The sequence below is a fragment of the Epinephelus lanceolatus genome, chromosome 16 (genome assembly GCF_041903045.1).
Source record: "Epinephelus lanceolatus isolate andai-2023 chromosome 16, ASM4190304v1, whole genome shotgun sequence".
Taxonomy (NCBI): domain Eukaryota; kingdom Metazoa; phylum Chordata; class Actinopteri; order Perciformes; family Serranidae; genus Epinephelus; species Epinephelus lanceolatus.
The window spans coordinates 24,890,912-24,918,877 of record NC_135749.1 but is presented as its reverse complement, the minus strand read 5'-3'; the positions used below and the strand labels follow the sequence as shown (position 1 = coordinate 24,918,877).

Sequence of the window (27,966 nt, the reverse complement as noted above, 5' to 3'; positions counted from 1 at the left end):
GCTCTGATGGGGCCTCAGTCCTCTTTCTGTTCATACTATAGCCTTTATATAAAACCTTAGTGTTTCTGTGCGTTGTGGACAATTGGTGTTAGATGTTTTCTCTTTCCATGTCTGGAGGAGTGCAGTTTTTTCACCATCAGACAAGTACTCCTCGTCCACTGGTCATGCTGTCGTTACGTGTGGCCATGGTTCCATTGTGTTTATTATTCGTCCCACTGAAATAGCGTTTGATCTGTCTACAGCAAGCCTCGAGGGCTTCAAAACAATAGCAAAAGACAAAGCAGACCTGGAGCGGTTTGTGTTCACAAGGCACAGGTTAAGTGAACCGCACCGCAGACTTGAAGCGAACTGAACTCAGACTACCTCCCGACATGGTCTGAGTTCAGTTCGCTTCAGAAGGGTCTGAGTTCTCTTGGAGTGTTCACATTTGCGCAAAAAAATACTGAGTGACTGCTCTGAGTCGTCTTAGAAGAGGACCAAGTGTGAAAACACCCTTAAGCATTCAGGTAAGGAGTGTATGTATATAGTCCCATGCAGAGATAAGTTTTATGTGGGAACACGGTTATTAAAGTGAGTTATTGCTAATTCACATTTTGCCAACAGGTAAGTATAAAGTTAAAAGACACTATTAGTTTCAGTGGTAGGCCAAAAGATATATAAAATCAGAAATGTGGACTTACACAGAAAAGCTTGAGTTATGTTCACAAGAGGAAACTAAAAAATGGATAAATGAAATTAGATAAAATATTTGCAGCCAGATCATATTTTTTTTGGCATTGTTAAAACACTGACACCATATGACCGTGTGTCTAAATTTAATGCTCCAGTGTGTAGGATTTATGGAGGATGTATTGGCAGAAATGGAATATAACAAGTATGTTTTCTTTAGTTTATAATCATTTATAAATAAGTATCCTTGTGTTTTTGAGATGGCCATCTTGCACCGCTGTTTCTACAGTTTCACAGAACAGACAAACTAAACAGTGACTCTTGACAGGGCCATGAAAGCATCAGATAAACTCATTTTTTATTTATTTATTTATTTTTCTTAAAATGAAACTGCTTTATTCCATGTCTGTTTTGGTGATAATTATGCTCCTGGTAAAAAAAAAGCCTCCTGGACAATGAAGGAATACTAATCTGGAGAAGTTTCACATGCCACTAAATCCCCCTAAATCTTACACACTGTTACTTTAAGTACAAAGACAAGAGGGCTGTACAAATTAAATGTTTTATTAGAAAAATTTGTATACATGTACATATATACTGTAGATACAGTAGTTGATGTTAACCAAGGAAGCCAACTTTCTGTTGCGTCTTTCCCAAACTCTCCTCCTGCTGCAGCAGCTTGATGAGTGGAGCATGAAGGGCCTTCCCGACCCGTTTACCTGCCTGGAGACAACATAACACTTTAGTGCCTTTATTTGTTCAGACGTATTCATATTCACAACCTGGAGGAGGCCAGATGGCCGAGGATGAGGGCTGGACTCACCTCTGTCATTTCAAAGATGCTCTCTGGATCCAGGCTGCCTCCGCCCACCTTCCTCATGCAGGTGATGGTGCCCTTGTGTGTCACCGAGATGATCAGGCTCGCCACGGAGCAGGCCTTCTCCTGCAGAGTTGCGTCCACCACGTGCCTGTGACCCACCTGCAGAAAAACAGCCAATGTCAAAGTCACGCATTGTGTGATGAAGGGCTTTAGAGATCTTCACTTCTGAGAATAGGCAGGTGAGCTTACCTTGCATAACGTCACTATACAAGGAACATTTTCTACATTGAGTCTCACGCAATCATACGGGTCATCTGACAGCTCAATTTCCTTCCCTCCTTCCTCGTCCGTTGATATGTGCACTCTGGGAATTCTGTCAGTAAGATAATGAGAAGACTGTAAGCTTTTATTTTACTGCGTAAGAATGATCAATATAACAGCTGTAAGAGATCATAAACACTACTATAACACTTGACTTACTTTGTGTTGAAGAGAGCTGCCTTGATAGCTATTGAGATGGCATCGTACAGGTTTCCATCACACTGCAGGAGCTGTGCAGACATGTCAGTGTGAGATTTTACCTTAGTGAAGAGCATGGCATCAAATATACACAGACCAAACAAGATGTTCTGATGTAAAAGGTGCCGCTTTGATTTTTTTCCTCCACTAAACCATAGTTTAACAGTGTTTTATATGCAAAGGTGAGTTACAATATTTCATCATACAAGTAGGAACAGAAGTTAAAGAACAGCAACAAAATAAACTGCAAAAAAAAGAAAAGAAAAAATGGGTGAACTCTTCATATTTGTCTAAACTTATGTCAATTTGAGCAAAAATCATAAAGGCAGGGGTAAGCTTTAAAACAAAGGCACACCTGCAAAAATCACTGCATGAATGTTGGAAGGTGAAGACATTACTGTACACTAGCACTCACCAGCACATCCACATAGAGAACCCAGCAGTGTTCTCCTGCACTGATACAGAGACTCCTCAGGTCCACACTGTGTTTGTTGTTGAAGACTTTGTAGAGAGTGTTACTCAGCTCTGTCCCAAGCTCCTCGCCTCCTCTGCCCTCAAACTCTGGGGTTGCATTGGCTGAACTAGTGATGAGACAGAGAAAACAAGACAATCAAAAAATGAGGTAACAGAATATCTATCAGCCTGAGATTTATTTTTACTTAGGGAAAGTAGGGAGAGCAGTGACACTGGCTGACCTCACAACCTTTCTCCACTCAAATTTATTGCGTATTTATGGTAATATGATCATATTCTCTCTGGTAAGTCTATTATTACTAGGATGTGTTGGAGATTTATCTCTCAGGGAACAGATGATACAACACCACCTCCTAGTGGCTGGGTATGCATCCGAATATATTACCAATAGGGAGGGATTTAGGATGCAGCCCTTCATTTTTAAACAAATTTTGATTGACTTTACAGAAAATTCAGTATATCATGATATATAGTGATACTATGGTATAAAAGTATATACACCAATATAATATTTTTCATATTGCATATCCTGAAAGTTGCTCTGTATAATGTCTTCATAACTGTTTGGTTCAGTGGCGAAATCTATAAAAAACAAGCCTCAGTTTATAAAAAGCCAAAGCATGCACACACCTACCAGTCAACAAAGAACTCCAGGTAGCCTTCATTTGGCACCATAGGCCTTGGTTTTCCAATGTCAGCCTTAATTCCAACTAGAACCGCTGTGTGCCCCTGAAAGAGAGACAAAGCCGACAATAAAAAGGTCATCAACAGTGTTTGAAGGTTACCAAGTAATTTTGAGGTACCTATACTTTACTAGAATATTTCCATTTTCTGTCACTTTATACATTTACTCCTCTAGAACTGAGATGCAAATATCACACTTCTTCATTTATTTGATAACTTTGACTGCTAGTTACTTTCCAAATTCAAAATAATGCCACAAAATGTGATAAACATATACATTATGATGTTATTATTTCACTAAGACTTGATCCTCAGGGGGAATTCACAGCTATAAAGCAGTATGTATATATTAATCACTTATCCTTCTTGATGAATTGCATACAATAAAAAGATAGTAGACAGACAGGCTCAAACACACAACTAGCAAGTAGGAGTATTTGCATTTGAAGTGTTGATGACTGACTCTGGGTGCACAGATGACAAGTTTCACAGTAAAAACACCAAATGAGCAAACATGTAGGACTTCTGCTGTACATATCATACATTACCAGAGTGACTTTGGCCGAGCCGTCTGTGTTGGACACAACATCAGTCTCTATTTCCATGTGTCTGTAGTCCTCACAGCCTCTTCCGTCCACCCGTAAGTCATCCTGATTTAAACAATCAACATATCAACAACACTACAGTTAGCTCATGCTAATGCTAACTAGCTTCCTGCCGTTATAAAGCGCATATTACCGTCAGGGCATTTACGAAATATTCTTAACTAACAGAGGTTTAAGGTTAACATGTAGTTATTAAAAAAACGTACCCGTATACCGTGTAAAATGTACACCTTTTCAGCTTCGCTAACTTGTACTGTTGCCATAGTGTAAAAGGCACAGCTAGCATGTGTTTGTCGCTCTTCTTCTACGCCATCAAACGACGCAGAGAACCCGCTTTGCTCACCCGGATGTCCCGGCAGTTTGAGATCCTTCGGAAGAGGGAAGACCCCGCCCAACCGGTGCAGCCAGTCTCAAACACAGATTGTAGACTCATACAGTAAACAACTTGATACGTAACATCTCACTTGATTTAGTAAAACACAACTCTTTCTTTCTGGCATAAAAATCTGAATTTCTGTCTGTAAAAAAAAGCCTATATTGTTTTGATCTGCATGTAGACTCTTTAAAGGTTTAAAAAGGTTGGGTCAGTTCAATCTGTTTGATGTTCATGATGCACCAGGCTCCCCCTCTCTATCGCCGACCCTGGATCAGATATAAAAGTTATTATATTTCCACTGTAATCAGCTCAGATAAGCTGTAACTGACTCTAGAGTTGATATTTATGTTATTTAACCCTGCGTTTGACTGTTTAGGCAGTTGAGGCTGGGCCCTTCAGGGAAAGTTGTCATGATGAATGGACACTTGGGTCAGAGAGAATAAAAAAAGCAACATAGATAACTAATTGCCAAAGATCCCTGAGTCCCCCTCCCATGCCAACACAGTTTGGGAATTAATTCATGGTAATTACATGATCTGTGAGGCTGGGTTGCTACAGGCAAAGCAGGTAACTGTCCTTGGACCCTGGGGCCCCTATAGCGACAGGCTGCAATGGGTGTGTCAACTGTTTTGGTGCTAATTAGACAGAAAATCTATTTAGTTATATGCACCACTAGAGCACAATATCAACCAGCATGATAAAGGCTTTAAGGTGGGTCCTGCTTGTTTTTTTCCTTAGAGGCCCTCTTGAGGAGAGGTGCCCTGGGGCCACAGCTGTGTCCAGAATCTGGTGTATAAACAGCCTGTTATGTCAGTTTTATGTTTATTTGATCTATATTTCCACAAATAAAACTGCTGTATTCTTAAAATAGTATAAATTACAGAGATAGCAGAAGAAACAAGGGGCCCAGCAGCAGTTTTTTGTTTGTCCCAGGGGCCTTCTAACAGCTTAATCTAGCCATGATGGTAAGTGTTGCTGAAAGACATTTTATGTCTTTCAAAGGGCGGCAGAAAAATTGAGACTTGGCTCTGTGACTTAAATGCAATAAAACATGAAATGAACTGGAGCTAAGATAGTCACATGTCAATTTAACTGAGAATATTTACAAAAAAATCCCCAGTAGCATGTTTCTGCATCCCAAAGAGACAAATCAATCCCAAAATGCAGACAGTGTATAACTGAGCAGACTGTAGGGAAGGTAGATTTTAAAGCATCATGACTTTCCTTTCATTTAATCATGACTTTTTCTTCAAAATGTGCAAAAAATATTGAACATGAGCAAGAATGTTGCTGAAACACATTTGGCCAGATAAAATCCAGGGTTTTATGAATGAATTGAAATGATTTTATTTCCGCATCACTGACATGGGTGCCACATACACATTTAAAGAAGTTACCTGAGCAAAAGGCACAAAAGAGGTATGAAGATTAAATCCTAACATGTGCTGAATTAGCAGGAATAGGCTAACATTAATTAGGAAAAGCTGATTGACAGGGGAATAAATATTTGAAAGTGATAAAGATGGCCGAGAACCATACTACGTTATTTTCCATTACATGCTGAATTGTCACCAGGTGCCTGAATTGTACATTTTCTGTTATATAAATAAACACACCCCCACAAACTGATGCAGAAAAGGCACAAACCGGTGCATAAAAATTCACCAGAATACAGAAATGAAGTGTTGCTCATATGCTCATATTTTTTAGGGGGAGGTGGTATTTGGTTTCTTAAAAAAAAAAAAAGAGGAGATATTTTTATAATAAATTTATAACGATTTTTGGCACAAAAAAAATGCAATTTAGCAATTAAAAACTTGTTTTCCTAAATGATGTTGAGCAATATGCTATAACTGCTCTAACGGCTGCTACCTGGTAGACCGTGCTCAGGGCAGGACGCCCACGTCACAGAGTATCGGACTTCCTGGTTGGCTCTGCTTTGTAGTGCTGGTGCTGCCCTGCTGGCCGCACAGCTTTCTGGTCCAACAGAAGAGGAAACACCGGAACGTTTGGCCACGGCCTGTGTAAAGGCTCGGTCCCCTGCTGTAATTACCATAGGAACAAGGTGAATTAACACCTCGTTGAAACCGAGGCGGCGGTGAAAACGGCAGCGGAGCCGCGGAGCTACATCTGGCCGCATATCAGTGAGGTTAGCTGGGATTGCGCTAACAGACGGAGCGGCGGAGGAGACACTCGGTTTAGGTGATTTTAACTTCACATAAGGCTCCAAACTACGTGAGGACTCGAAGAAACTCGTGTCGACAAACCAGGAGAGTGTGAGGTATGTTGTTTTTAAATACCAGTGGACGCTTTACTCTTGAAATACTTTACACTGTGTGGTTGTTATCAGCTATCAACTAATGGATGTCCAGATATGCTCCAGCTGTCACACTCACTTCCTCCCGGTCAGTTTAATTGCTTTATCACTTTCTAGAACTTAGTAAATCATAGCCCTGTAGTGTCATAATAACTGTATAGGCTTCACTGGTTGTGAGAGGATAATTTCCCTTTACGCTCAGCTCATCTTCAGGGAGGTCAGAGGTCAATTTAGCTGGCCATGGTCACTTCATAGATTTTAACTGTTACCTTTAACATTTACCAACATGTATTAGTTTGGGTTTTATTTATCCTCCACTAATGATTAATAACAATCAAACAAGCTTTAACAGAGTGTATACCAAGTGGCCAGATTTACTTCCCTCTGTTTTCTACCATTATACTTTTATTAAGAGTAGAATTATTACAATGTCAAACATCTAGTAAGGTAAAGACCCAGATCGTTGTTATCAGAGGTTACGTGAGACCATATTTGAGTTAGAAGTGAATGAAGTTTGGGCCAGAAACACGTCTCCACTGATCGAGAGTTGCCATCTGTGCTGCTGAGTGTCAAATCATGACTTGGTTGATTGATAGAAAACTAACTGGCAACAGTTTTTATAACTGTTTATTCGTTTCAAGTAGGGCTGCAACGATTAGTCGACTAATCGATGACTTATCGACTATTAAAGTAATTGGTGACTATTTTTGTGCAGTCGACTAATCGGTTTGAGTCATTTTTCATGGAAAAGTATTAAAATATTAAAATATTCTTATTGCAGCTTCTTATGTTTACATATTGGCAGCTTTACACACTCTCCCATGACGACTAACTATACAATATTCATAAGTGCTCCCTATGCTTCAAACAAAAATAACTGATCGTCAGCTCAAGTGAAACTGCAACTTAAGACTGTATCGGATCACATTTGGGATTTTTGTCTGGAAAAAATGACTTTAAACAGGAATCAATTATTGAAATAGTTGCAGATTAATTTTCAGATTTATTGTTAATTGTAAATTAAGTGTTTCAGCTCCATTAAGTTGTCACAAAACATTTTGTGTATGTCTGTTATTCGCCACCAAATAATCCAAACTCAGAGGAGTGGATGTCAAGTTGAAGGTTCACACAGGTTACTAGTTTACTTCCTGTAGTTGCGGTAAATTTTGTGACCCATCTGATTCTGTGACCCAGTTGGGAGTTTCAGTTAAATTTACAACTGCAGACACTGTATCTCATCATATATTTGCACATTTTTTATTTTGATAGCTGCTGAAAAAATGTGGCCTCCATAGTATTCAGACACAGTAGTAAATCCTGAAAGCTGTGAGGAGAAACTGTTGTGCACAGGTGAAGATTTTGGGGGGATGCAGGGAACTTCACCCTCAATATTTAGAACATGTGAATCTGTTCTCCCCAATTAAAACATGGAAGTAGCAGAGGACATTTATTTTGACAAAATAAAAGGCATTAACACCATAAATTGATGCAGAAAAGGCTCAAATTGGTGCACAAAAGTTAACCAGAATGCAGGAAATTAGGTGTTTGATGCTCAAAATTATCTGGTGGAGAACACCCAAGCCCCCTGTATCATATACGCCCTTGCTGTTGTGTATATTTGTATTAAGTTTTAGTTAAATCTCCAGTTTCACAGATTTCTGAACACTAAAATCAAGCTCTCAAAATGTGTTTCTAAAACTAATCTGAGTGAAATTAAAAGTCTCGAGTCCTTCAATCTTTGTTTTATAAGTTGCCGGAGGAGTTTATCAGTAAAGTGAAATCACATTAGAGTGTTAATTAACTCAGCAGGGGGTCAAATCTCGCTGCCTCTCATCTCTACATCTCTTCTCTCTTTGTGCTTCTCATCCTGCCTGCACACATTAGTTGCCACCATCAGTCAGTGCTGTCAGTTACTTTGAAATGCATTCGAGCAGTGGAGTATGAAACATACCCATAAATCATTTATTGAATATCTGACTGTGCCCTGCATACATTTTGAGTCAGGGAGTCACTGTTACAGTATGAATCTGGCCTTTTTGGCATACTGTATCTAGTCTTACAGTACTGCAGATGCATTGTGGTGGCTTCTCAATACAGAAACATGTTTGTTTGGGTCGATATAAGAGAAAAGGGGTTGTTCTCTAAAGTGTTTCTGTCACATTCAAGTCATTCAGTTGTTTTCATTGTAAAAAAAAAAAGTTCTATTCACTGAAAGAAGTCTCATTATCCATTCTACAAAAAAAGAAACCATTTACTTAGTTGATGTTAATGAAGTCTGGTTTTGCAGTTAGTTTCACTCCAGGTCTTTCATTAGTAAGAAGTCCCATCTTGTCCAGTCATCTCCACTTTCAATAAACACAGTTTTCGGGGCCATCTCAGCTTCTTTTATTTCTAATGGAGTGAAACGTTAAGGCAGTCCACATTAACAATTCCATTGCAAGCCATTATCAGGTGTCGTGCGTCCCCCTCACTGGAACGAGTTTTTCTTGAAATGGGCTGCTCCCACCAGCTGAATCAGATACAGGTCCTGATAAACAGTCACATGAATCAGCAGCAGTTAGAACCTGTTTAACAAGGATTTTTTTTTTACAAGATCTTTAAATGAAAATATTTAACCATACAGTGACTTGTAGTTAAGATAAAAAGGCAAGTAGGTCTGAGGATGTTAATTTTTATTCGTAGGTATTGTATCATTCACACAAATGTCCTTAATTGGATGCAAGAAATTAATTGACTCTCCCTTTTAAGATGTTGTTTTCTCTTCTTATTTTTACTTACAAATTAACATTTAAGCAACATGTAAATGTTGTAGTTTGTAAAGGTGGAGCTGATTTCATCTACAGTCAGAGCTCGGCAATAAATCAATATTATATCTCTGATATGAGACTAGATATTTTAGATTTTGGATATTGTAATATTGTAAATGTTGTCTTTCCTGGTTTTAAAGGTCCAGTGTGTAGAATTTAGGGGGATATGTTGAGTGTATAATCACCTGGAAATAAGAGTCGTCTGGTTTTTGTTAGCAAAGAATGAGACATTTATAACTAGTGTGTGCGGTTATCTGTCTAAACGATTAAACGTCCGCCCCATCGCTAGTCGGCACCGGAAATATTAGTCTGTTAAACCAATGAGTGTTTTATTCATGTACAAGGCCGTACAACTGCCATGCAGCCGCCCGCTATTAGTGGGTGCTGCATAGCCGTCAGACAGCAGCTATATTCTCCATATTGCCCATCTCTACCTACAGTATACTGTCAGTTTTATGTTAATAAAGCATCACATCTTTTTTCAAAGTAAGATCTTAATCTACATAGTTTTCACAAACTATACTTTTGCTGCCATAAATATAAAACATGGCAAGTTCATTTGTAGTCATGTATCATACACAAAAGTGCTTTACATTAAAACATTTAAAAGGAATGAAGCCTAAAACATTTAAATACCACTCAAACATTAGAAAGCATTCACACAAAATGAATATTAGATAAGTAAAGATGTTCAGTTTCAGTGCAGTCAAATACAGTGGGGAGCATAAACCTGGATTTAAGGGGGTCAGTGTTGGAGCTAGGTAGCTAAATGCTGCTTCTCCAGGTTTAGTTTGAGCTCTGAGAACAGTTAGCATGATGCTAATAGATGACCTGAGAGGGTTCATACTGCAAAAGAGAGTCAGCGAGTGTTTTGCAGACCCTTGAACATTCAGAGCTTTATAGACAAATAACAGTAATGTCAACTCTATTCAATGACAGGAAGAAGAGATAACTGTTTGCTCTTTTTAATCAAACATAGAAGAAGAAGGCTCACCAAAAACATATCAAAGAGGAAGGAAATATTAAAAAGCCTTTATTGCAGTGGCTGAATCATCAAAAGAGCCAACATGTTTCAACCACTGTAGGTCTTCGTCAGGGCTTTAAAGACAAACAACAATAGTGGCCTGACCTTTTAAAAGCAGCAGCAGCCAATGGGAGGCAATCACATGACCCAGATAATAACATGACTGATGAGTCAAATTGAAAATAATGAAAATAGATAATAACATGAGATGAGATTACACAGAAAAATATATACATAATAGATGGAAGATATAGATTCATATATAGGTTTAAACAGGCTATGAGGAAAAACAGGGAAGCGTCTAACAAAAGACAAATCACCAACATGACGTATACCTCCTCATTGAGACCCGATCTATTTAATGACACACTGGAAGCATCTCAAATTGTACTGAAGTGTGAAAAGTGTAAATGTGTGCAAATACTCTCACTGTTACTGTTTACCACCGCTGAAGCTGAGACAGATGGTGCTGTAATCCCAGACTTCTAGTGAAAGTAATACAGGCAGATACACCAGACCTCCAACATGACCTCCCACTGCGCCTGAGTCCTACTGCGTGATGACAGGGGTGCTGAAAAGGGTCAAGAGGCCACGCCGCAGGGTTGAAGTCGGTCATACTGGATTTTTCAAAATAGGCATTAAAACCAGGAAGTACATTTTTTTTTTATCAAGACAATGCTCCCGTCTCCCTTATTGTTTCCAGAGTTGGACTGCTGGAATGTTTGCCGTCACATAGACGGATAAATTCATGTTGTTAAAAACTGAACAGTGGAAATGTTTGCCAGAATGGTTTTAAACTACACCCTGTATTCATCATGCATTAATTCAAAGACATCTTGTGCCCACTGTGTTACTGTATCATCTTTGTTATCCACGTATTTGTTTTCCCACTGTAGAACAAAAGGCTCCGGGTCAGGCTTTGAAAATTGCCTGAAACAAAGACCACCTCCACTAACAGAGTCTTGCTACTATGGGCACACTGGGGCTTTGAGCTCAATGCTAACATCAGCATGCTAACGTGCGCACAATGACAATGCTAACATGCCGATGTTTAGTGTGTTTGTAATATTTGCTTATTAGAACAAAGTACAGTTTTGCAAATATTTGGTACCAAATTTCATGGCAATTCATTCATTTACTCAGAATCACAGATAGGGATGAGAAGGTTACCAGCTTTACTATAGTTTGTGGTAAAATTCCCGACCATTAGTATTATTTTTAAATCTGAATTATCTTCAATATAGTGTTTTATTACCACACTTTGAAAAACTCACAGTTAGGGCTGTCCCGAATACAATTTATGGGGCTTCGAAGCTTTAGTGATAATTACTAGTGAAAATTTGAAGCGTCGACAGTACGTACTCGGACCATCCGAACCCATCCCTACTTTAGTAGGACTTAGTGCTGCTGTGTGAGTGTGAGAAAGCGAGTGATAGAGAGAGGGAGGAGAAGTGACAAGGTGAACTATTTCATGCAATGTTTCTTTAACTTATTACCCTTTGACTTTTGATTGTACCTTTTGTTTGGGGGCATTTTTTTCAGCACAACCTCACCTGTGTGACTTTACAGTTTTGTTTTGTTTTTTGACATACTATATTAACACATTGGACCTTTTTTTTTGCTTGCAAGCACTTTCTGCTTGCAAGCTCTTTCCTTGAAATAGCCCGTTTTTACCGTTTCTTCCAGCACCAAACATGCCCCAAACATGACGACAATATTCAGGAAGAAGCATGGCGTAAAGTATTTATCATAAGTCTGGTTTTACTTGGCCTATCAACACAATTTAAACCTGGTATATAGTTTGAAGTTTGCACTTTTGACACAAGTTGAAACGGCGATTCAGCGAGGCTGCGTCTTGCTGCTACGTTATCTTAAATCGGTCATGTGATGTGGATGCACTGGTGCGTCCGTGGACTCCAGAGGGTTAATAACTCAGCAAGCGGATTAGTTTAGTTGAGTTGCCAGCTGCGAATAATCGTCCACATCTGCCTCACCTTTTCCTCGTTGGATAGCCAATTTAATTGCCTGAAGCGAGGGTCATTGACTGTGCTGAGGACACTGGCCTAATTGGTGTCTGACACTTGCCACTTCCTTTCAATTTCCTGCGCCAGTTTATTGGTCTATCCAGCATTTGGCACGGCTAAAAAGGATCAAAGTAAACTCTGAGAAAATACAGCATTTCAAGAGATTATTATTTCATTGTAGAAGGCAGTCCAGAACAAATACACTGTTTTGTATTCAGTTTGAATTAAACAAAGTCCAACACATGAAGACAAAAAAGCACAGTAGTCTATTTCCCACTTACAAAAGACTCACAGGCTGAGATGAAGTAATGAAATAAAAGTGTTTGGTGATGTAACACTGAAGGGTTGATGTCTTCAACAGGTTGACCTTTAAATGTATGGTGAGTTAGAGGCCAGGTGGGTGTGGTGCTGGCTGGGGAATTGGAAGCATACATAGAAATATAGGGGTCTGGTTAGTGGTCTGAATTTGTGCTGTAATGGACCATATGAAGTTTTAGTATAATCCAGAGATGGCGTTGATTAATTTTAATCCCAAACGTGTCGTAGGAACGCCATATCGTTTTCATTCTGATTAAATTCCTGTCCTGAGGAAAAAGCATGTTTAATTGCAAGGATCATTGGGCAAGCCCTAATTAATACGGACATAAAAGTAAAGATTAGGATATCGCTCAGTTAAGCCTAATGGATAGAGGAATGACCAAGCAGTTTGATTTCACTCAATAGAAGCCCAGGTTTTACTGAGGTCCAGCCATCCTCTAGGAATTTTCTTTTTTATTCCAGTCTTTGTTATCTGAATATAATAGTCAGGTCTATTCTTGGTTTTCTGACATTTTATCCCCTTTGAAGTCACATTATCTTTGTCTACACACACACTCAGACCTGCTCAATTGCTTATTCATAAGCCTCGGACACACTCAGGCCCAGTGCAGCTCAGGACAGCTGTGGAGGTTTTGTTGAAGCATTGTTTCATTTTGATTCACTTCTAGGGCCAAATGGTGAATTACAGTCTCCAAATCCAACAACAGTCTTTTCTTTTCCCTGTGAGATGACTCTGGGTGGATTGTTTGGCCTGTTGGGATTAGACCAGTCACTTTTTGCTCCTCCTTCAGTTAATACCTCCTCCTGAGTGTTGTCCTAAAGCTCATTTGCTGAGTCACTCTGTGGACTTAATACCCGCTGTGACAGCAGGGCTGATATTGTTTTCATGAGTCTGTCTGTGTCATCATGGCAATATGTGGTCCAGGAGACACCTCTCGTAGCAGGAAGTAGTTTTGAGAACTCTGCCAGGTGTTTAGGTGTCTCTCTGTCTGTCTGTGGACAGATTTTGTCAACGCGTTAACATCACAGCTGTGCAAGATGCAGTCACAAAACATTAGGCTTGTTCGAGATGAACTGCGCCTCGCCTGAAAAGTAGATGAGAGCAGGCGGCCACAGCGGGGGGGCGGTGACAAAAAGCTGCGGTGAAGTCGGACAGTTTCCCGACAGTTTCCAGCAGCCTTCAGTCCAGACAGGAAGTCACAGACACACTAACATCCTGTCTGGAATGATGTCAATTCATTAAAAAAGTGATCAGACCCATATATCAGTTTGTTTTCACCATCAGTCACACAACATGTTTTCTGTTCACAGAATAAACCTTTAGATCAGACAAATACAATCTTAATCTCTAAAATTCAACAAAAATGAGTAGTTTATCTAAAACCTCATCTTGTTGAGTCGACATCTGAACCAATGAGCTTTTAGATCAGGTGAGAGCCAGGCGGTGCAGTCGGTGGAGAGCAACTGCAGCGCCTGGCTCTAAAAACTGCGGCCGCCTCGCTCTCGCGGCTTTATCGCCGTCCACTTTTGTAATACGTCAGAGCAAGTCGGGATGAAGTCGGACACAAAACTAACCGGCATGCATTGTGCGCCGATCGCCGGCGATCGAATCTGCGCAGGACTGGCTCATCTCGAACGAACCTATTATGGGTATGTACTTGAAATCACATGAAGGCCAAGTTCGAGATGGTTGTGGTCCATGGACTGTAAAATAAAGATGGATGATATGACAGCTCCCCAAAAGTGAAGCTAAAACATCTCGCTTGCTCCCTGGTGGCTGGCTGCAGTATAGGTCATAAACCCTGCCTCCTCTATGTAAATGGATGGGACATGGGCCAAACTAAAAGATCAAAGTACAGGTCAAATACATTTTCTTCTCAAGATGGTTCCTGTCATTATAGGTAGTACTTCTATAATGTACTACTTATAACTATAACTATTGTATTGTAAGAACTGACCAATCAATTATTTAAGGCATTTTAAATTGAAAAGTATCAAACATGTTCTTCATTATTGTTGAAACTCATTTTTACCAGTTTGATGAAAAAAAGATAGTGTGAGTCATTATAATGAGAAACATTCTCAAAATAATGAGTAGGTATCCTAAAATTACAAGTTAGTATACGAAAAATTTAGTTAGCATCCCAAAATAATGAGGTAGTATCCCAATATGAGTAGGTATCCTAAAATAATAAGCTCTTATCCTAAAAAGAATAAGAGTTAGTATCCCTAACTAATGAGTTAGTGTCCTGGAATAATCCTAAAATAAGTAGTTAGTATCTTAAAATAATGTAGTGTCATACAATAATGAGTTAGTATCCTAAAATAATGAAGTAGTATCCTAAAATAGTGAGTTAGTGTCTTAAAATAATGAAGTAGTATCCTAAAATAATGAAGTAGTATCCTAAAATAGTGAGTTAGTATCCTAAAATAATGAGTTAATATCTTAAAATAATGAAGTAGTATCCTAAAATAATGAGTTAGTATCCTAAAATAATGAATTAGTATCCTAAAATAATGAGTTAGTATCTTAAAATAATGAATTAGTATCCTAAAATAATGAGTTAGTATCTTAAAATAATGAGTTAGTATCCTAAAATAATGAGTTAGTATCTTAAAATAATGAAGTAGTATCCTAAAATAATATATTAGTATCCTAAAATAATGAGTTAGTATCCTAAAATAATGAATTAGTATCCTAAAATAATGAGTTAGTATCTTAAAATAATGAATTAGTATCCTAAAATAGTGAGTTAGTATCCTAAAATAATGAGTTAGTATCCTAAAATAATAAATTAGTATCCTAAAATAATGAGTTAGCATCCTAAAATAATGAGTTAGTATCCTAAAATAATGAATTGGTATCCTAAAATAATGAGTTAGTATCTTAAAACAATTTAGGTATCCTAAAATAATGAATTAGTATCCTAAAATAATGAGTTAATATCTTAAAATAATGAAGTAGTATCCTAAAATAATGAATTAGTATCCTAAAATAATGAGTTAGTATCCTAAAATAATGAAGTAGTATCCTAAAATAATGAGTTAGTATCTTAAAATAATGAAGTAGTATCCTAAAATAATGAATTAGTATCCTAAAATAATGAGTTAGTATCCTAAAATAATGAAGTAGTATCCTAAAATAATGAGTTAGTATCTTAAAATAATGAAGTAGTATCCTAAAATAATGAGTTAGTATCCTAAAATAATGAATTAGTATTCTAAAATAATGAGTTAGTATTCTAAAATAATGAATTAGTATCCTAAAATAATGAGTTAGTATCCTAAAATAATGAATTAGTATCCTAAAATAATGAGTTAGTGTCTTAAAATAATGAAGTAGTATCCTAAAATAATGAGTTAGTATCTTAAAATAATGAAGTAGTATCCTAAAATAATATATTAGTATCCTATAATAATGAGTTAGTATCCTAAAATAATGAATTAGTATCCTAAAATAATGAGTTAGTATCTTAAAATAATGAATTAGTATCCTAAAATAGTGAGTTAGTATCCTAAAATAATGAGTTAGTATCCTAAAATAATAAATTAGTATCCTAAAATAATGAGTTAGCATCCTAAAATAATGAGTTAGTATCCTAAAATAATGATTTAGTATCTTAAAATAATGAAGTGGTATCCTAAAATAATGAATTGGTATCCTAAAATAATGAGTTAGTATCCTAAAATAATAAATTAGTATCCTAAAATAATGAGTTAGTATCTTAAAACAATTTAGTATCCTAAAATAATGAATTAGTATCCTAAAATAATGAGTTAGTATCCTAAAACAATGAATTAGTATCCTAAAATAATGAGTTAGTATCCTAAAATAATGAATTAGTATCCTAAAATAATGAGTTAATATCTTAAAATAATGAAGTAGTATCCTAAAATAATGAGTTAGTATCCTAAAATAATAAATTAGTATCCTAAAATAATGAGTTAGTATCTTTAAACAATTTAGTATCCTAAAATAATGAATTAGTATCCTAAAATAATGAGTTAGTATCATAAAATAATGAATTAGTATCCTAAAATGAGTTAGTATCTTAAAATAATGAAGTAGTATCCTAAAATAATATATTAGTATCCTATAATAATGAGTTAGTATCCTAAAATAATGAATTAATATCCTAAAATAATGAGTTAGTATCTTAAAATAATGAATTAGTATCCTAAAATAATGATTTAGTATCCTAAAATAATGAGTTAGTATCCTAAAATAATGAATTAGTATCCTAAAATAATGAGTTAGTATCTTAAAATAATGAAGTAGTATCCTAAAATAATAAATAAGTATCCTATAATAATGAGTTAGTATCCCACAATAATAAGAAACTTTCTCAAAATAATTAGTTAGTATTGTTACTTATTATTATGAGATACTTGCTTATTATTTTGAGGAAGTTAGTTATTGTAATGGCTTACAGGATCGTTTTGTTTTTTCTGTTAATCACACTGGCAGGAATGGGCTTCCATATATTCCAGCTTCTGTTCTGTGAGGATTAGCAGTTCTTCATTGTCTTACATGATAGCAAATCTATAATTTAGGGGTTTATGATTGTAACTCAGAAAAAAAATAATACATTTTAAACTATGAAGTGCATTTTTCACTGTTTTCTGACATTTTATAGACCAATCAGTTAATCGAAAAATCAATCAGCAGATGAAGTGTTAGTGAAATACAGTTGCAGCCCTACGCAATTACCTTCCCTCATCCAAATCCCTCGCCTAATTCTCTAACTCCTTTCTTTTATTTTCGTCCCATCTCTCTGCTCCCCCTCTTCCTGTCCATCTGTCCCTCGTCGCTCCTAGCAGCATGCGGTTGGAGCCACGGGCGTTGTAGGATGAAGAGCCCGGCGCACCGCACCAGGGACATCGAGAGGCAAGCTGGCTACCTGAGGCCTGAACACTGCGCCCCTCCCCCGCCACGCACTGGCTCAGACACCATGTGGTTCATCCGCGATGGCTGCGGTATCGTGTGTGGCGTCATCACCTGGTTTCTGGTCTTCTACGCCGAGTTTGTGGTGGTGTTTGTCATGCTGCTGCCTGCCAAGAACGTGGTCTACAGCTTCTTCAACGGGGTGATCTTCAACGGCCTCGCTTTCCTCGCCCTCGCCTCTCATGCTAAGGCGATGTGCACAGACCCGGTCAGTCAAACTCTTATTAGATTAGAAAAAAACTGAATGCTGCAATACATCTTTGTACTCTAATTACTAGGACTGGGCCAATATGCTAACCTCCCAGTTCAATACATCACTATACCTTCGTGCCAGTTCAGTGTGTTATGATTCGATATTACGGAGTAACTTATTTAACACTAGAACATAGTAATAAAGGGAAATCATGCACTTCTACAGACTGTATATCATGAGACATATTTCCAAAAACAATGCACATCTCATGCTAGTCAGTCTCTCTGACTTTTATTTCAGCAGCATCATATTCTGCGTAGAAAATGACAAACTATAACAGTTTAATGGTGTTAATTTTAAAAGCAACTTTGTGACCTTGCTCTGTAAAAGATGCTACATTAGATAAGCATTACCAATTTACTTGCTGAAGTTTACATGTACAATAGAATGAAAAAAAATTATACTTTTTAAAATAAACTGCTACATTTAATTTAATACCTTTTATTATTTTAGTTGATTGTATCCTCACATGGATCATAAATCCTTTTAAAAGAAATGGTTTTAAATCATATAATCTTAGACTAAAATGACATGCAGATAACCTGGGGTAGGGTGGTACTCTGGCATAGAAACACTGGTTGGTTTCTGGGTTAAGGTCATTCCAGTATCAGCTGGGGCCCACAGCTTGTTTTTGACTTGGGGCCACCTAATGGCTTAATCGTGTCCTGATTGTGATGGCTTGATTTTTATGTTTTGTTGTAGTTTTTAAGTTTTAAACAAGTTGAGTGATAACACCAAAACATACATTTTTCTTAAAGTGTTTTTTTTTGGTGTGAGGACAAATGTACATGCTTAAGGAGCTCCTGCAGCTAAATTAATGGCAAAGACACACTGCAAAACATCTGCAGCATCTGAAACAACTTCTCTCTCTCTCTCTCTCTCTCTCTCTCTCTCTCTCTCTCTCTCTCTCTCTCTCCCACTCTCTCAGGGGGCCGTGCCTAAAGGGAACGCTACCAAAGAATTCATCGAAAGCCTGCAGCTCAAACCAGGACAGGTGGTGTACAAATGTCCCAAGTGCTGCAGCATCAAGCCTGACAGAGCTCACCACTGCAGGTACAGCACTCCCTGTGTGAATGTGGAGACTGTAGGGAGGAATACAAACTCTGCATCTTTTAGGATGTGGGTCTGGGTGACTGGAGTGTTCTGCTGAAGTCTGCACCTTAAAGTCTTCACTGGGGACTCTCCCCTCCTCTTCTGTGTTTGTTCCTGCACCAGTGGTTCTCCTGCCTCCCCCTGTGTGTGTTTTATTTAGAGTCACTCTGTAGCTTTTCCCTGCAGACTTTGCACCTTGATGTTAAGGAGTTCCCTGTGCGGTTGCTCAGTGGTTTCCTGGGGATCTCAAGGCATGAAAAGCACAAAAACACGGCAGCATAATTGAATTGTAAAGCCAGTGAGTCATTCTGTCTCAGAGGGAAAACTGGGTGTCAGTTTGAATGAAATAGATGATATTTTTTATGAGTCATTCTTGTGGGTGGTTCAGATAATACACTGCGATGATACACTTGTCTCTAATGACCTGAAAGAATAATATATTACGCATAAGACGGCAGCTTTTTAAATATAGAGCCCGCTCAGAAAGTGTGTAAACAAAGCGCACGGATAGACAGAGTGTGACTTTCCGCTTTGTCAGATGATAGATTGTGAGATGTTAGACCTTACTTGAGTTGTCAACCAGCTGCAGTTCTGCCAGATAAATAACCCCCCTCTCACACACACACACACACACACACACACAGACACAGTCCAGTCACCATGGCTGAGAGCAGTCTGTTCCAGTCTCTCCCATCAGTCAGTGTCAACATGCTGCTAAAGGTGGACAGACGGGTTGTGTGTGTTGTTTTTTGTGTTTATTTCCTCTGTTAATAGATAAAAAATACTCTCTATTCAGATTGGTCTTTTGCTTCAGAAGGTCACCGTTTCCCTGTTATATATTGATTTCATTTCATCACCTTTCTGATTTATTTGTGTGTCCACAGTGTGTGTAAACGCTGCATCAAAAAGATGGACCACCACTGCCCCTGGGTGAACAACTGTGTCGGAGAGAACAACCAGAAATACTTTGTGCTCTTCACGGTGAGTCTTGAAACACGGTACCCCATATAATACCAGGCAGAAATGGTGATGTCATCATTTTTTATATATATATATATATATATATATATATATATATATATATATATATATATTACATGTTTGTTGAAGCTTGTGATTGTTTACACAGTTTTTGAAATAAACCAGTACAAGAGAACACAGAACATGCCTCACTTTCACTCTGCAATTCAGTCTGCCACCGGGTATGATCTCCCGGGAAGATACAGGCTCGGTTCACGGCACAGAGGAAGTGCGTCTTCTATTGTGCAACCAAAACAGGAAGAGGATAGCACTTTAGTTTCCCCAGTAGCTATCAGTAGCTATCCCCAGTTACTAAAGAGTGTCAGTGTAGTTTCTTTGCAGTTACTGTCCCCAGTAGCAGAAAAAACGATGTCAGTATTCACAGCAACAGGCTCATTCTCACATCAACTACAGGGTTGTCCACACACCTCACATCTGTACTTGTCTATTACACTATATATATTTACTGTATGTATCTCAACACATGTGCAACCCTAATTTAGATAATTAGATTAATTATTAAATTTGAGATAAGTTTGTTTTATTATTATCTTAACTAAAGCAGTGCTTTGTTTTTCTCTTTTTTTCCCACCAGATGTATATTGCACTAATATCCTTCCATGCGCTAATCTTGGTGGCCTTCCATTTTGTTTTCTGCTTTGAAGAAGACTGGTCAAGTAAGTAATGTGTCAGTGAAGAGTGCTACCTCTATAGTTTGTTCTGTTGTTATTGCCCGTTTCATCATTTATATTCTGTTCTAATTTAAACATTTTAATATCTGTGTATACATTTCATATGTGTGTAGCATTGAGGAGGCTACAACTATGTTTCATTGTGCAGTCCTGTATTATATAATGACAATGATAAATCCTCAGCAACATTTTAACATGCGAAATCTCTCTCCTTCTCCAGAGTGCAGCAACTTCTCTCCACCAGCGACTGTCATCCTCCTCATCCTCCTCTGCTTCGAGGGTCTCCTCTTCCTGATCTTCACTGCAGTCATGTTTGGGACCCAGGTCCACTCCATCTGCACCGATGAGACGGTGAGTGAGAACAGCTGCAAACTCACAACCATGTCACTCGTCTGTGGTATGAATTCTAGCTACATCAGTGCCTGTGGGTTGATGGTTGGGTTTAGACAGCAAGTCAGGCAAGTTATCCAGGCACTCAGAACACACTCAGTATGCCTAAGACATACTTGTTATTATTATTTAATTTGTTTCCTCTAAAACTGTTCATCCAAATCTGTTTCCTATTTATATTTAAGGAGGTCTAAAGGAGCCAAATTGTGCATATTCAGTAGTTCTGAAATTATTCTCAAAACAGTTTTTTTCCCACCAATTTACAGTTAAAAATTGGGTCTTACATTGAAGTAGAAGGGCATGATTTTGAGGCTACAACAGGCACATTTCCACCAAACACTTTCGGTATATTATCCTTAGAACCGGGTTGTTACTGGATAGTAATAGCCACAACACTGCTCCATCCAGCTCTAGATGTATTTCCTGCTTGTGTGCGATGCAGAGGAATGTCTGCACCTCGTTAAATGCTAACATTTTCAGAACAAAAAAGAACCAGCTGGAGTGTTCAGAGTCCCTTTCGCAATCATGGGATATTTAAAAATGGGGGGTTTGTGCATTGTGTCCTCAGCCCCTTTTACACTGCCTGTTCAAGGCGGGTATATCGCGCCATTATGCCACCTCACGTTCTTTATATAAAGGTACAGTTGCAGAATGGGGGCACAGAGTAGTCTCACCTTTAAACCTCTGCAGAAGGTAAAAAAGAAAGGTAAAATGTGTTATGCGTGTGCCAAACCGTGAAAGATTTAAAAGCAGTTGATAGCAGTTAGCAGCTAACTCAAAGAAGAAGAACAGTGGCCAAAAATGTATGTAAATTGGAAAAACAATGACATTTGGGAGCTACTTACTCTCCGACCAGAGGATGTGATCAGACGCCATATTACAGAGAAGGTAGATGATTGTTATTGCCATGTTATGCCATTGTAATGTTTATAAAGCGTCTGCTTTATGTCACACTAGAGTACAGTGCTGTTGTGTTAAACATCAGGCCCGTCATACCTCTTTTGGTTCTGCGATGCCAGGATGCTGTTTACAATCACACATGGGAGCGGAATGAATGCACCTTTATTCTGTGTAATAATGGAGCCGCAAGTACCTGTAAAAATGTCATCTGAGATTGTTATATTTCTGTTTGAAAGACACACGTAGGTCTTAAATCATCTCTTGTATCGTCTGTACAGCAGTTCTGACTTCCTAAAGTAAGTCATGACTTCATTCTGTCTGTTGTTCAGTAAATCAGAGCGCAGGTGTACACAGAAGCAGGTAATTCACTTACTCTAAAGCCCCCAGGTGGGTTGAGACTATATTTCCTCATAACGCATCTGCTCAAACCGCCCACGATGATGACTCACAATGTTATAATATTCACTTTCAAAGATCAGCTATTTCAGTCAATTTCAGTATAATGGGGCCTGTGTAGTTCTTTCTTCTGTTAGTGTATCCTCATCTGTGTGTGTGTGTGTGTGTGTGTGTGTGTGTGCTGTTTTTAGACATCAGGAAAGGCTGAGAGTGAGTCACCCCAACCTCCCTGTTTAAGACCTCCGAGAGAAAAATGAAAGCATACAAAACATGCTTCATTTTTAATCCCTTCCACTGGTTATTTTCTGCCGGCGCATTAAAGATTTAAATGCACAGCTATATGTATCAGCTCTTAGCACAAGCCAGTACAGGAGACACTCATGTTTGTACTTATATCCCTGCAGGGCATTGAACAGCTTAAGAAGGAGGAGAGACGATGGGCCAAAAAGTCAAAGTGGATGAACATGAAGGTGGTGTTTGGTCATCCATTCTCTATAGCCTGGCTGAGCCCCTTTTCATCGCCCGACCACGGCAAGGCAGACTTGTACCAGTACATTGTGTGAATGCTGGAAGCATAGCGGAGCTCTGCTGCTGTGAACTTCCTGTTCTCCCCTCCTATTGGCCGGACCTGAATGAGCATGAAAGTCCACATAGCCACTTCTACTTCTCCTTTCGTTTCTGGATATAACATTTATCAATATTTCAGGGTGTTTCCTTGTAAGCTACGTTGTCAAAATGTTTATTTTTTAAAAACCCTTCACCCTCTTTTTATTTTTATTGTTCCCCTCTGGGTGCTGACTGAGATTAATGAGGCGTAGCTGCACAGAAAACAAGAAAGAAATCAAACTGGGCAGCAACAGCGTGACAAGAAGCACTTAATAGGAGTTGCTGAAATGACACCAAGAGACTGAGTTCTTTCTGCAGTATGTCTGATCATTTCCTGCTTCCAAGACTAAATAATGTGAACTTGAAACTGAAGTCCAGAATGTTTCTGCAGTCCGGGTGCTAAGATGGACTCCCGGTTTTGTCTTCCTGTAAACATTGTTGTGATCCTGTCACTTCTTCATTTGCTGTATTCCTGTCATTGCAATAGTCTTAATGCTGAGTGTGGTGGATGATTTGCCTTAGAACAGTGCGTTAGCGAACGGTGGCATCTGCTATTTTTAAAGACATTTCTTTTATTTTGCCTTACTATGACAGTCAGGGTGAGACAGGATCGCATTGGTTAAATACTATTTTAAATTAGTGTATTTTGTTGTTCTTTGATGCCAGATAGGTGGATTAGTTTAGGTCATCAAACAAATGTATTTTCAGGGTAAATTAAATAAAATTTTCTTTAGATTTACACTCCTTTAATCTGCATTAAACCCCACCTATCTGGCACCCGAAGAAAGTTGAAACCAGTCACTGATAAAAGCAGTATAAGTATTTGTTTTGTTTGTCGTTCAGACTGGCTGTTCGCCAAGTTCCTGCTCAGACTGGAGCAGGGTCACTGTGAAGGTTATTTAAAGGCTGTAGGACAGAGAGCAGCCTCAGTTAAAGTTATAATCCTTAAGATTTCAGTCTTGGTTAATTTGGCAGCACCCACGGTTACCAGTGGTGACAGGAAGTGTGATTTGTTAACAGTGCAGCCAAACAAACTCACAATTATGTCCGTAACATTGACTGCTTAAAAATAATGGTTGACACATTGACGTCACCCATTGCTTTGTGGACTCCTGATTGAAACCTAGATTTTGTCCGTGGTTTTTTGGTGCAAAATGTGACCATATTTAGACGAGATAGTGGAGCTTTGGAGGAGTGAGGGGTGGATCTGACCCCTCTCAGTCAGCCTGTCACTCAAAGTGGCCAGGCCCTCAATTATGTGTAACTTTAAGCCTTAATGATATTTAAAGGGAGACCAAAACCTTTTAACATGATGGTCTATAAGGATTCATTGGCTTCTGGTGCCAGCCTCAAGTGGCCATTAGAGGAAGTGCAGTTTTTGACACTTCGCCTTAGCTTAATTTTTCAGCCACAGAGGTTTCCATTTGGTCCATATGCAACCGTGCTCTGATTTAGTTCTTAGAAGCTGGCCACATCAAGAAACAGTTTGTGGTACTAATTCTCCAGTCAGGTGCCAGTTAAATTATTACAGAAGAAGAGTGTGCAATGGCATGATGTAACAAGGAGGAACAGTTAAAACGAATGGAAATGTTGCTTTTATGTTAGTTTCATGTATTGAAATTTGAGGAATGGTAGTTTCCACATCATTATCATGGGAGCAAGAGGAAGTGACATGACGAAATATCAAAAGTGGCAGAGTCCGTGTAATATGTATAAAAATGGAAGACATGGTGGATGGGTCAAACAAGCACAGGACTTTCACCCAGGAGACTGGTGTACATGGCCTGAAGTCAATGTTTAGTTCTTTTAATAACAATGTAGCCCAGTATGCCAGTTTGTGTGGCATGCTACACTAGTAACATATGTGACGTCACATTACGTTTGTAACAAAACTACTGAATGTCAAACCATGTTTTTGTAAACCTAACTACCTAGTTTTGTTGCCCAAATGTGGCGATCATTTCATTACATTAAGGATGTATTTAAAACTGCGACCGGGAGGAAGGTCATATTTGTCATTTTGGAAGTCAGTGGTCAGTCGTTAAGATGTAAGAGAGTGTTGCACATGCTTCATATATATCATGATTTATTGCTAAGTTGCTGTTTTTTGTATGCACTTTTTTTGACTTTTCCACCTCAGCCGAGCGCAAAAACTTTTTTATGCTCAAGTATTAAAATGTGGATGGAAACACACTTAATGGGGCTAATTTCAGTGAGATAAAATTAAAAACAGTAGCGCTGTGAGTCCCACAGGTGTGTGAAGGCAATTTGACTTTGCACAATAATGGCGGACTCCGCCACCATCTTAGAAAACCATACTATAGAGTGGTAATAACTGACATTATTTACATCGAATGGCTGCTTGCTTAAAAAAAAAAAAAAAAAAAAAAAAGCCAATCAAAAAGTGGGGGTTGAACTCATGGAAGTCTTAAGGATTATAACTTAAAAACATGATACTTGGCAGGTAAACAAAGTCTTGTTTCTCATCCAAGAGGCAGCATGTCTTGTAGATTATCAGTCTGTTAGTTGTTCTCTTTGCTTTATAACCGTTTTAATCACAGTCACCAGCTCAGATAGAAAGTCAGGGAATCAAAGCAATACACATTGCTCTATGAATGCACTGACCCTAAGTGATATTCACTCGCTCTCAGTTGCTGGAGTTTGCTTGTGGGTAATCCAGTTTGTGATAGACTGTTGTTGTACGCCCGACCAGAGGAGGGAAAAGCCTTACAGGATAAAATAATTGAAATTAAGGGCAGTGGAAAACATTCACAGAGGCCTCAGAGACCACGTTAGAAATGCAAGTTTTAATTGTCGCAGCTCTGGACAGTACTGGGCCACTCAGTGTGAGGAGGGTGAAGATTTTACCTTTGGTGATGCGAATATGTTGCAGATAGGATTTAGGCCACTTCAAAGCATTTAACACTAAAAATGCCTTTGCTCAAATGTGTTCGAAAGCCTTACTATATTTATAAAAATGCTTTCTGAGGGTGATGAACGGACATATTTGAACATACATGTTGCCAAATTGAATGCCTAATAAAGAGAGTTGAAGAAGGAACCATTAAACAGTCGAGCATCATCGAGAGCGACATTTTCTTAGGCTGTTAAAAAATCACTGGAGTTTTTAGAAAAATGGGAAAACACTATCATCATGTGGAGATGCAACAGTTGCTCTCCAGTTTACACATAAAGTACACCAGCTTTCTTTTTTTCTTGACTTGTTCGATATGTTCTTTGTGGTCAGGTATGAATACCATTTGTAGTACTTACTGTGGACCACATGATGTTTTTCTCTTTCTTTTTGACTGTGGTATTTCTTTTTAAAGGGGAATGAAATAAACAATATGTATGTCACACAACTTTATGTTTTTTTGTAGATACTTTATTGACTTTGTCTGTTTTCTTTATACTTAAAGATAAGATCTAAATTTTGGATCCTTCATTTTAAATTCAAGGACATATATATGATACTGCACAAAACACTTGTAATGAACATACTCTGGTGTAAGTTTCCAAAAGACAGAAATATACAGTAAATGATTTTACAGTAAATTTTATATTATTTATTTACTCTTTCTTTGTATTTTTGTGGCCCATCATTAGAAAATATCTAAAAAAATGTGGAAAAATAAAATGTTTACCCCTAAAAAAAAACCCACAAATACCTTTGAATATCTTAATTTGAATGATTGCTTACTTTTAAATTCCAAGTACAGATTTCTATAGGTAAAATACAGAAAAATATTTTAATTAACATACATTTCATGGTTGTTTTATTGACTCAGCTTATTTTTATTTTGACAGATAATGTCTTCCATTGTAAGAAAATTTGGATGTTCTATTTTAAATTCAGGGGCCCATTTGATAGTGCCACCCAACTTGTAGCCTAATGAACATATTCCGACAGTCTGACAGCAAAATTTACCACTAGTTATGTTACAGTTACCACTAAATTATGGAAAAATACCATAAACTTTTGTTGTACAACACCCTTTGTGTTTTTGGGGTCAATCATTAGAAAACATCTCCAAAATTTGAAAAGAAACAAAAGCAAACAAATAAAACACATTGAATTTCTTCATTGTTTTTTTTTTAATTACAAGTACAGATTTATTGAGGTAAAACACAGAAAAGTGTTTTAAATTTACATTGAATTTTTTTTTTGTTTACTTTTATTTTGGCAGGCAAGGTCTTACTCTGTAAAAAATTGGAGAACCCTTAATTTTAATTGGTGTACTTTTGAGAAATATTTTTGAATTTTTTGAAAATTAAACTTTTACCCCTAGAAATTAGACCAAACAAAGAAATAATAAGAAGAGAAATTTAGAATTTTAAATTCAGGAACATATTTGTTAATACAGAGTCACCCAAATTGTAAAGAACACACCCCGACAGTCTGATGGTAAGTTTCCAGTTACCATTACATTACAGAAATATAATTATTTTTAATTGTTAATTTTTTTTTGTTTTGTTTTGTCTGTAATTTTGTGTCCCATCATTAGAAAACATTTGTAAAACCTTTTCTCCTAAAGAAATATAATAAAAAAAACACACAAGAATACTTACAGTACACAAATTAATTTCTTAATTTGAACATTAACTGTTTTTAATTACAAATACAGATTACACAGAAATGATCTAAATGTATATTTATTTGGTGGATATTATGTTGAATCGGTTATTCAGTATACCTTTATTTTGACAAATATGGTCTTTGTGAAAAAGGATGGCATGCCAAAAAGGACATATTTGATACGTTAATGTCAAATTACAAATCAGTATTGCAGGTGCAGTGTTTTATTCACTGTCCATTTTCCATTCACAGTAAAATATAGTAAATTATCTACAGTGAATAACAGAGTTTGGCTGTACTTATACTATACTTTCCCCCTTAACTTTGATAGTTAGTTCTTCATCATTAGAAAGCATCTGTGACAGACACATGTTGTAGTTAAGATTGGATAATTCTATGAAATCACAGTGTATAGTATACATATATTGTGCATTACAATGTATATGAATTGAAAGTTTA

At 37.7% G+C, this 27,966-nt stretch overlaps 2 protein-coding genes across 3 annotated transcripts; one reads left to right on the top strand and one right to left on the bottom strand.

Moving 5' to 3' along the window:
• Positions 1-1,214: 1,214 nt before the first annotated feature.
• On the bottom strand, positions 1,215-4,130 carry exosc7 (exosome component 7). Its single transcript, XM_033637625.2, has 8 exons — positions 3,978-4,130; positions 3,715-3,816; positions 3,117-3,211; positions 2,424-2,589; positions 1,970-2,040; positions 1,739-1,862; positions 1,493-1,648; positions 1,215-1,392 (listed from the first exon to the last, which is right to left on the bottom strand). The coding sequence occupies exons 1-8, from the start codon at positions 4,032-4,034 to the stop codon at positions 1,288-1,290; spliced, it is 876 nt and encodes a 291-aa protein (XP_033493516.1). The 5' UTR covers positions 4,035-4,130; the 3' UTR covers positions 1,215-1,287.
• Positions 4,131-6,077: 1,947 nt separating this feature from the next.
• Positions 6,078-26,293, top strand: zdhhc3b (zDHHC palmitoyltransferase 3b). 2 transcript variants are annotated; one of them, XM_033637646.2, is made up of 7 exons: positions 6,078-6,428; positions 17,456-17,790; positions 18,764-18,888; positions 19,812-19,908; positions 20,543-20,624; positions 20,860-20,990; positions 22,730-26,293. In XM_033637646.2, the coding sequence occupies exons 2-7, from the start codon at positions 17,488-17,490 to the stop codon at positions 22,886-22,888; spliced, it is 897 nt and encodes a 298-aa protein (XP_033493537.1). In that variant the 5' UTR covers positions 6,078-6,428; positions 17,456-17,487; the 3' UTR covers positions 22,889-26,293. The 2 variants fall into 2 exon arrangements, with proteins under 2 accessions (XP_033493537.1, XP_033493536.1); XM_033637645.2 differs by having other exon boundaries at positions 6,079-6,428; positions 17,459-17,790.
• The last annotated feature ends 1,673 nt before the right edge of the window (positions 26,294-27,966 follow it).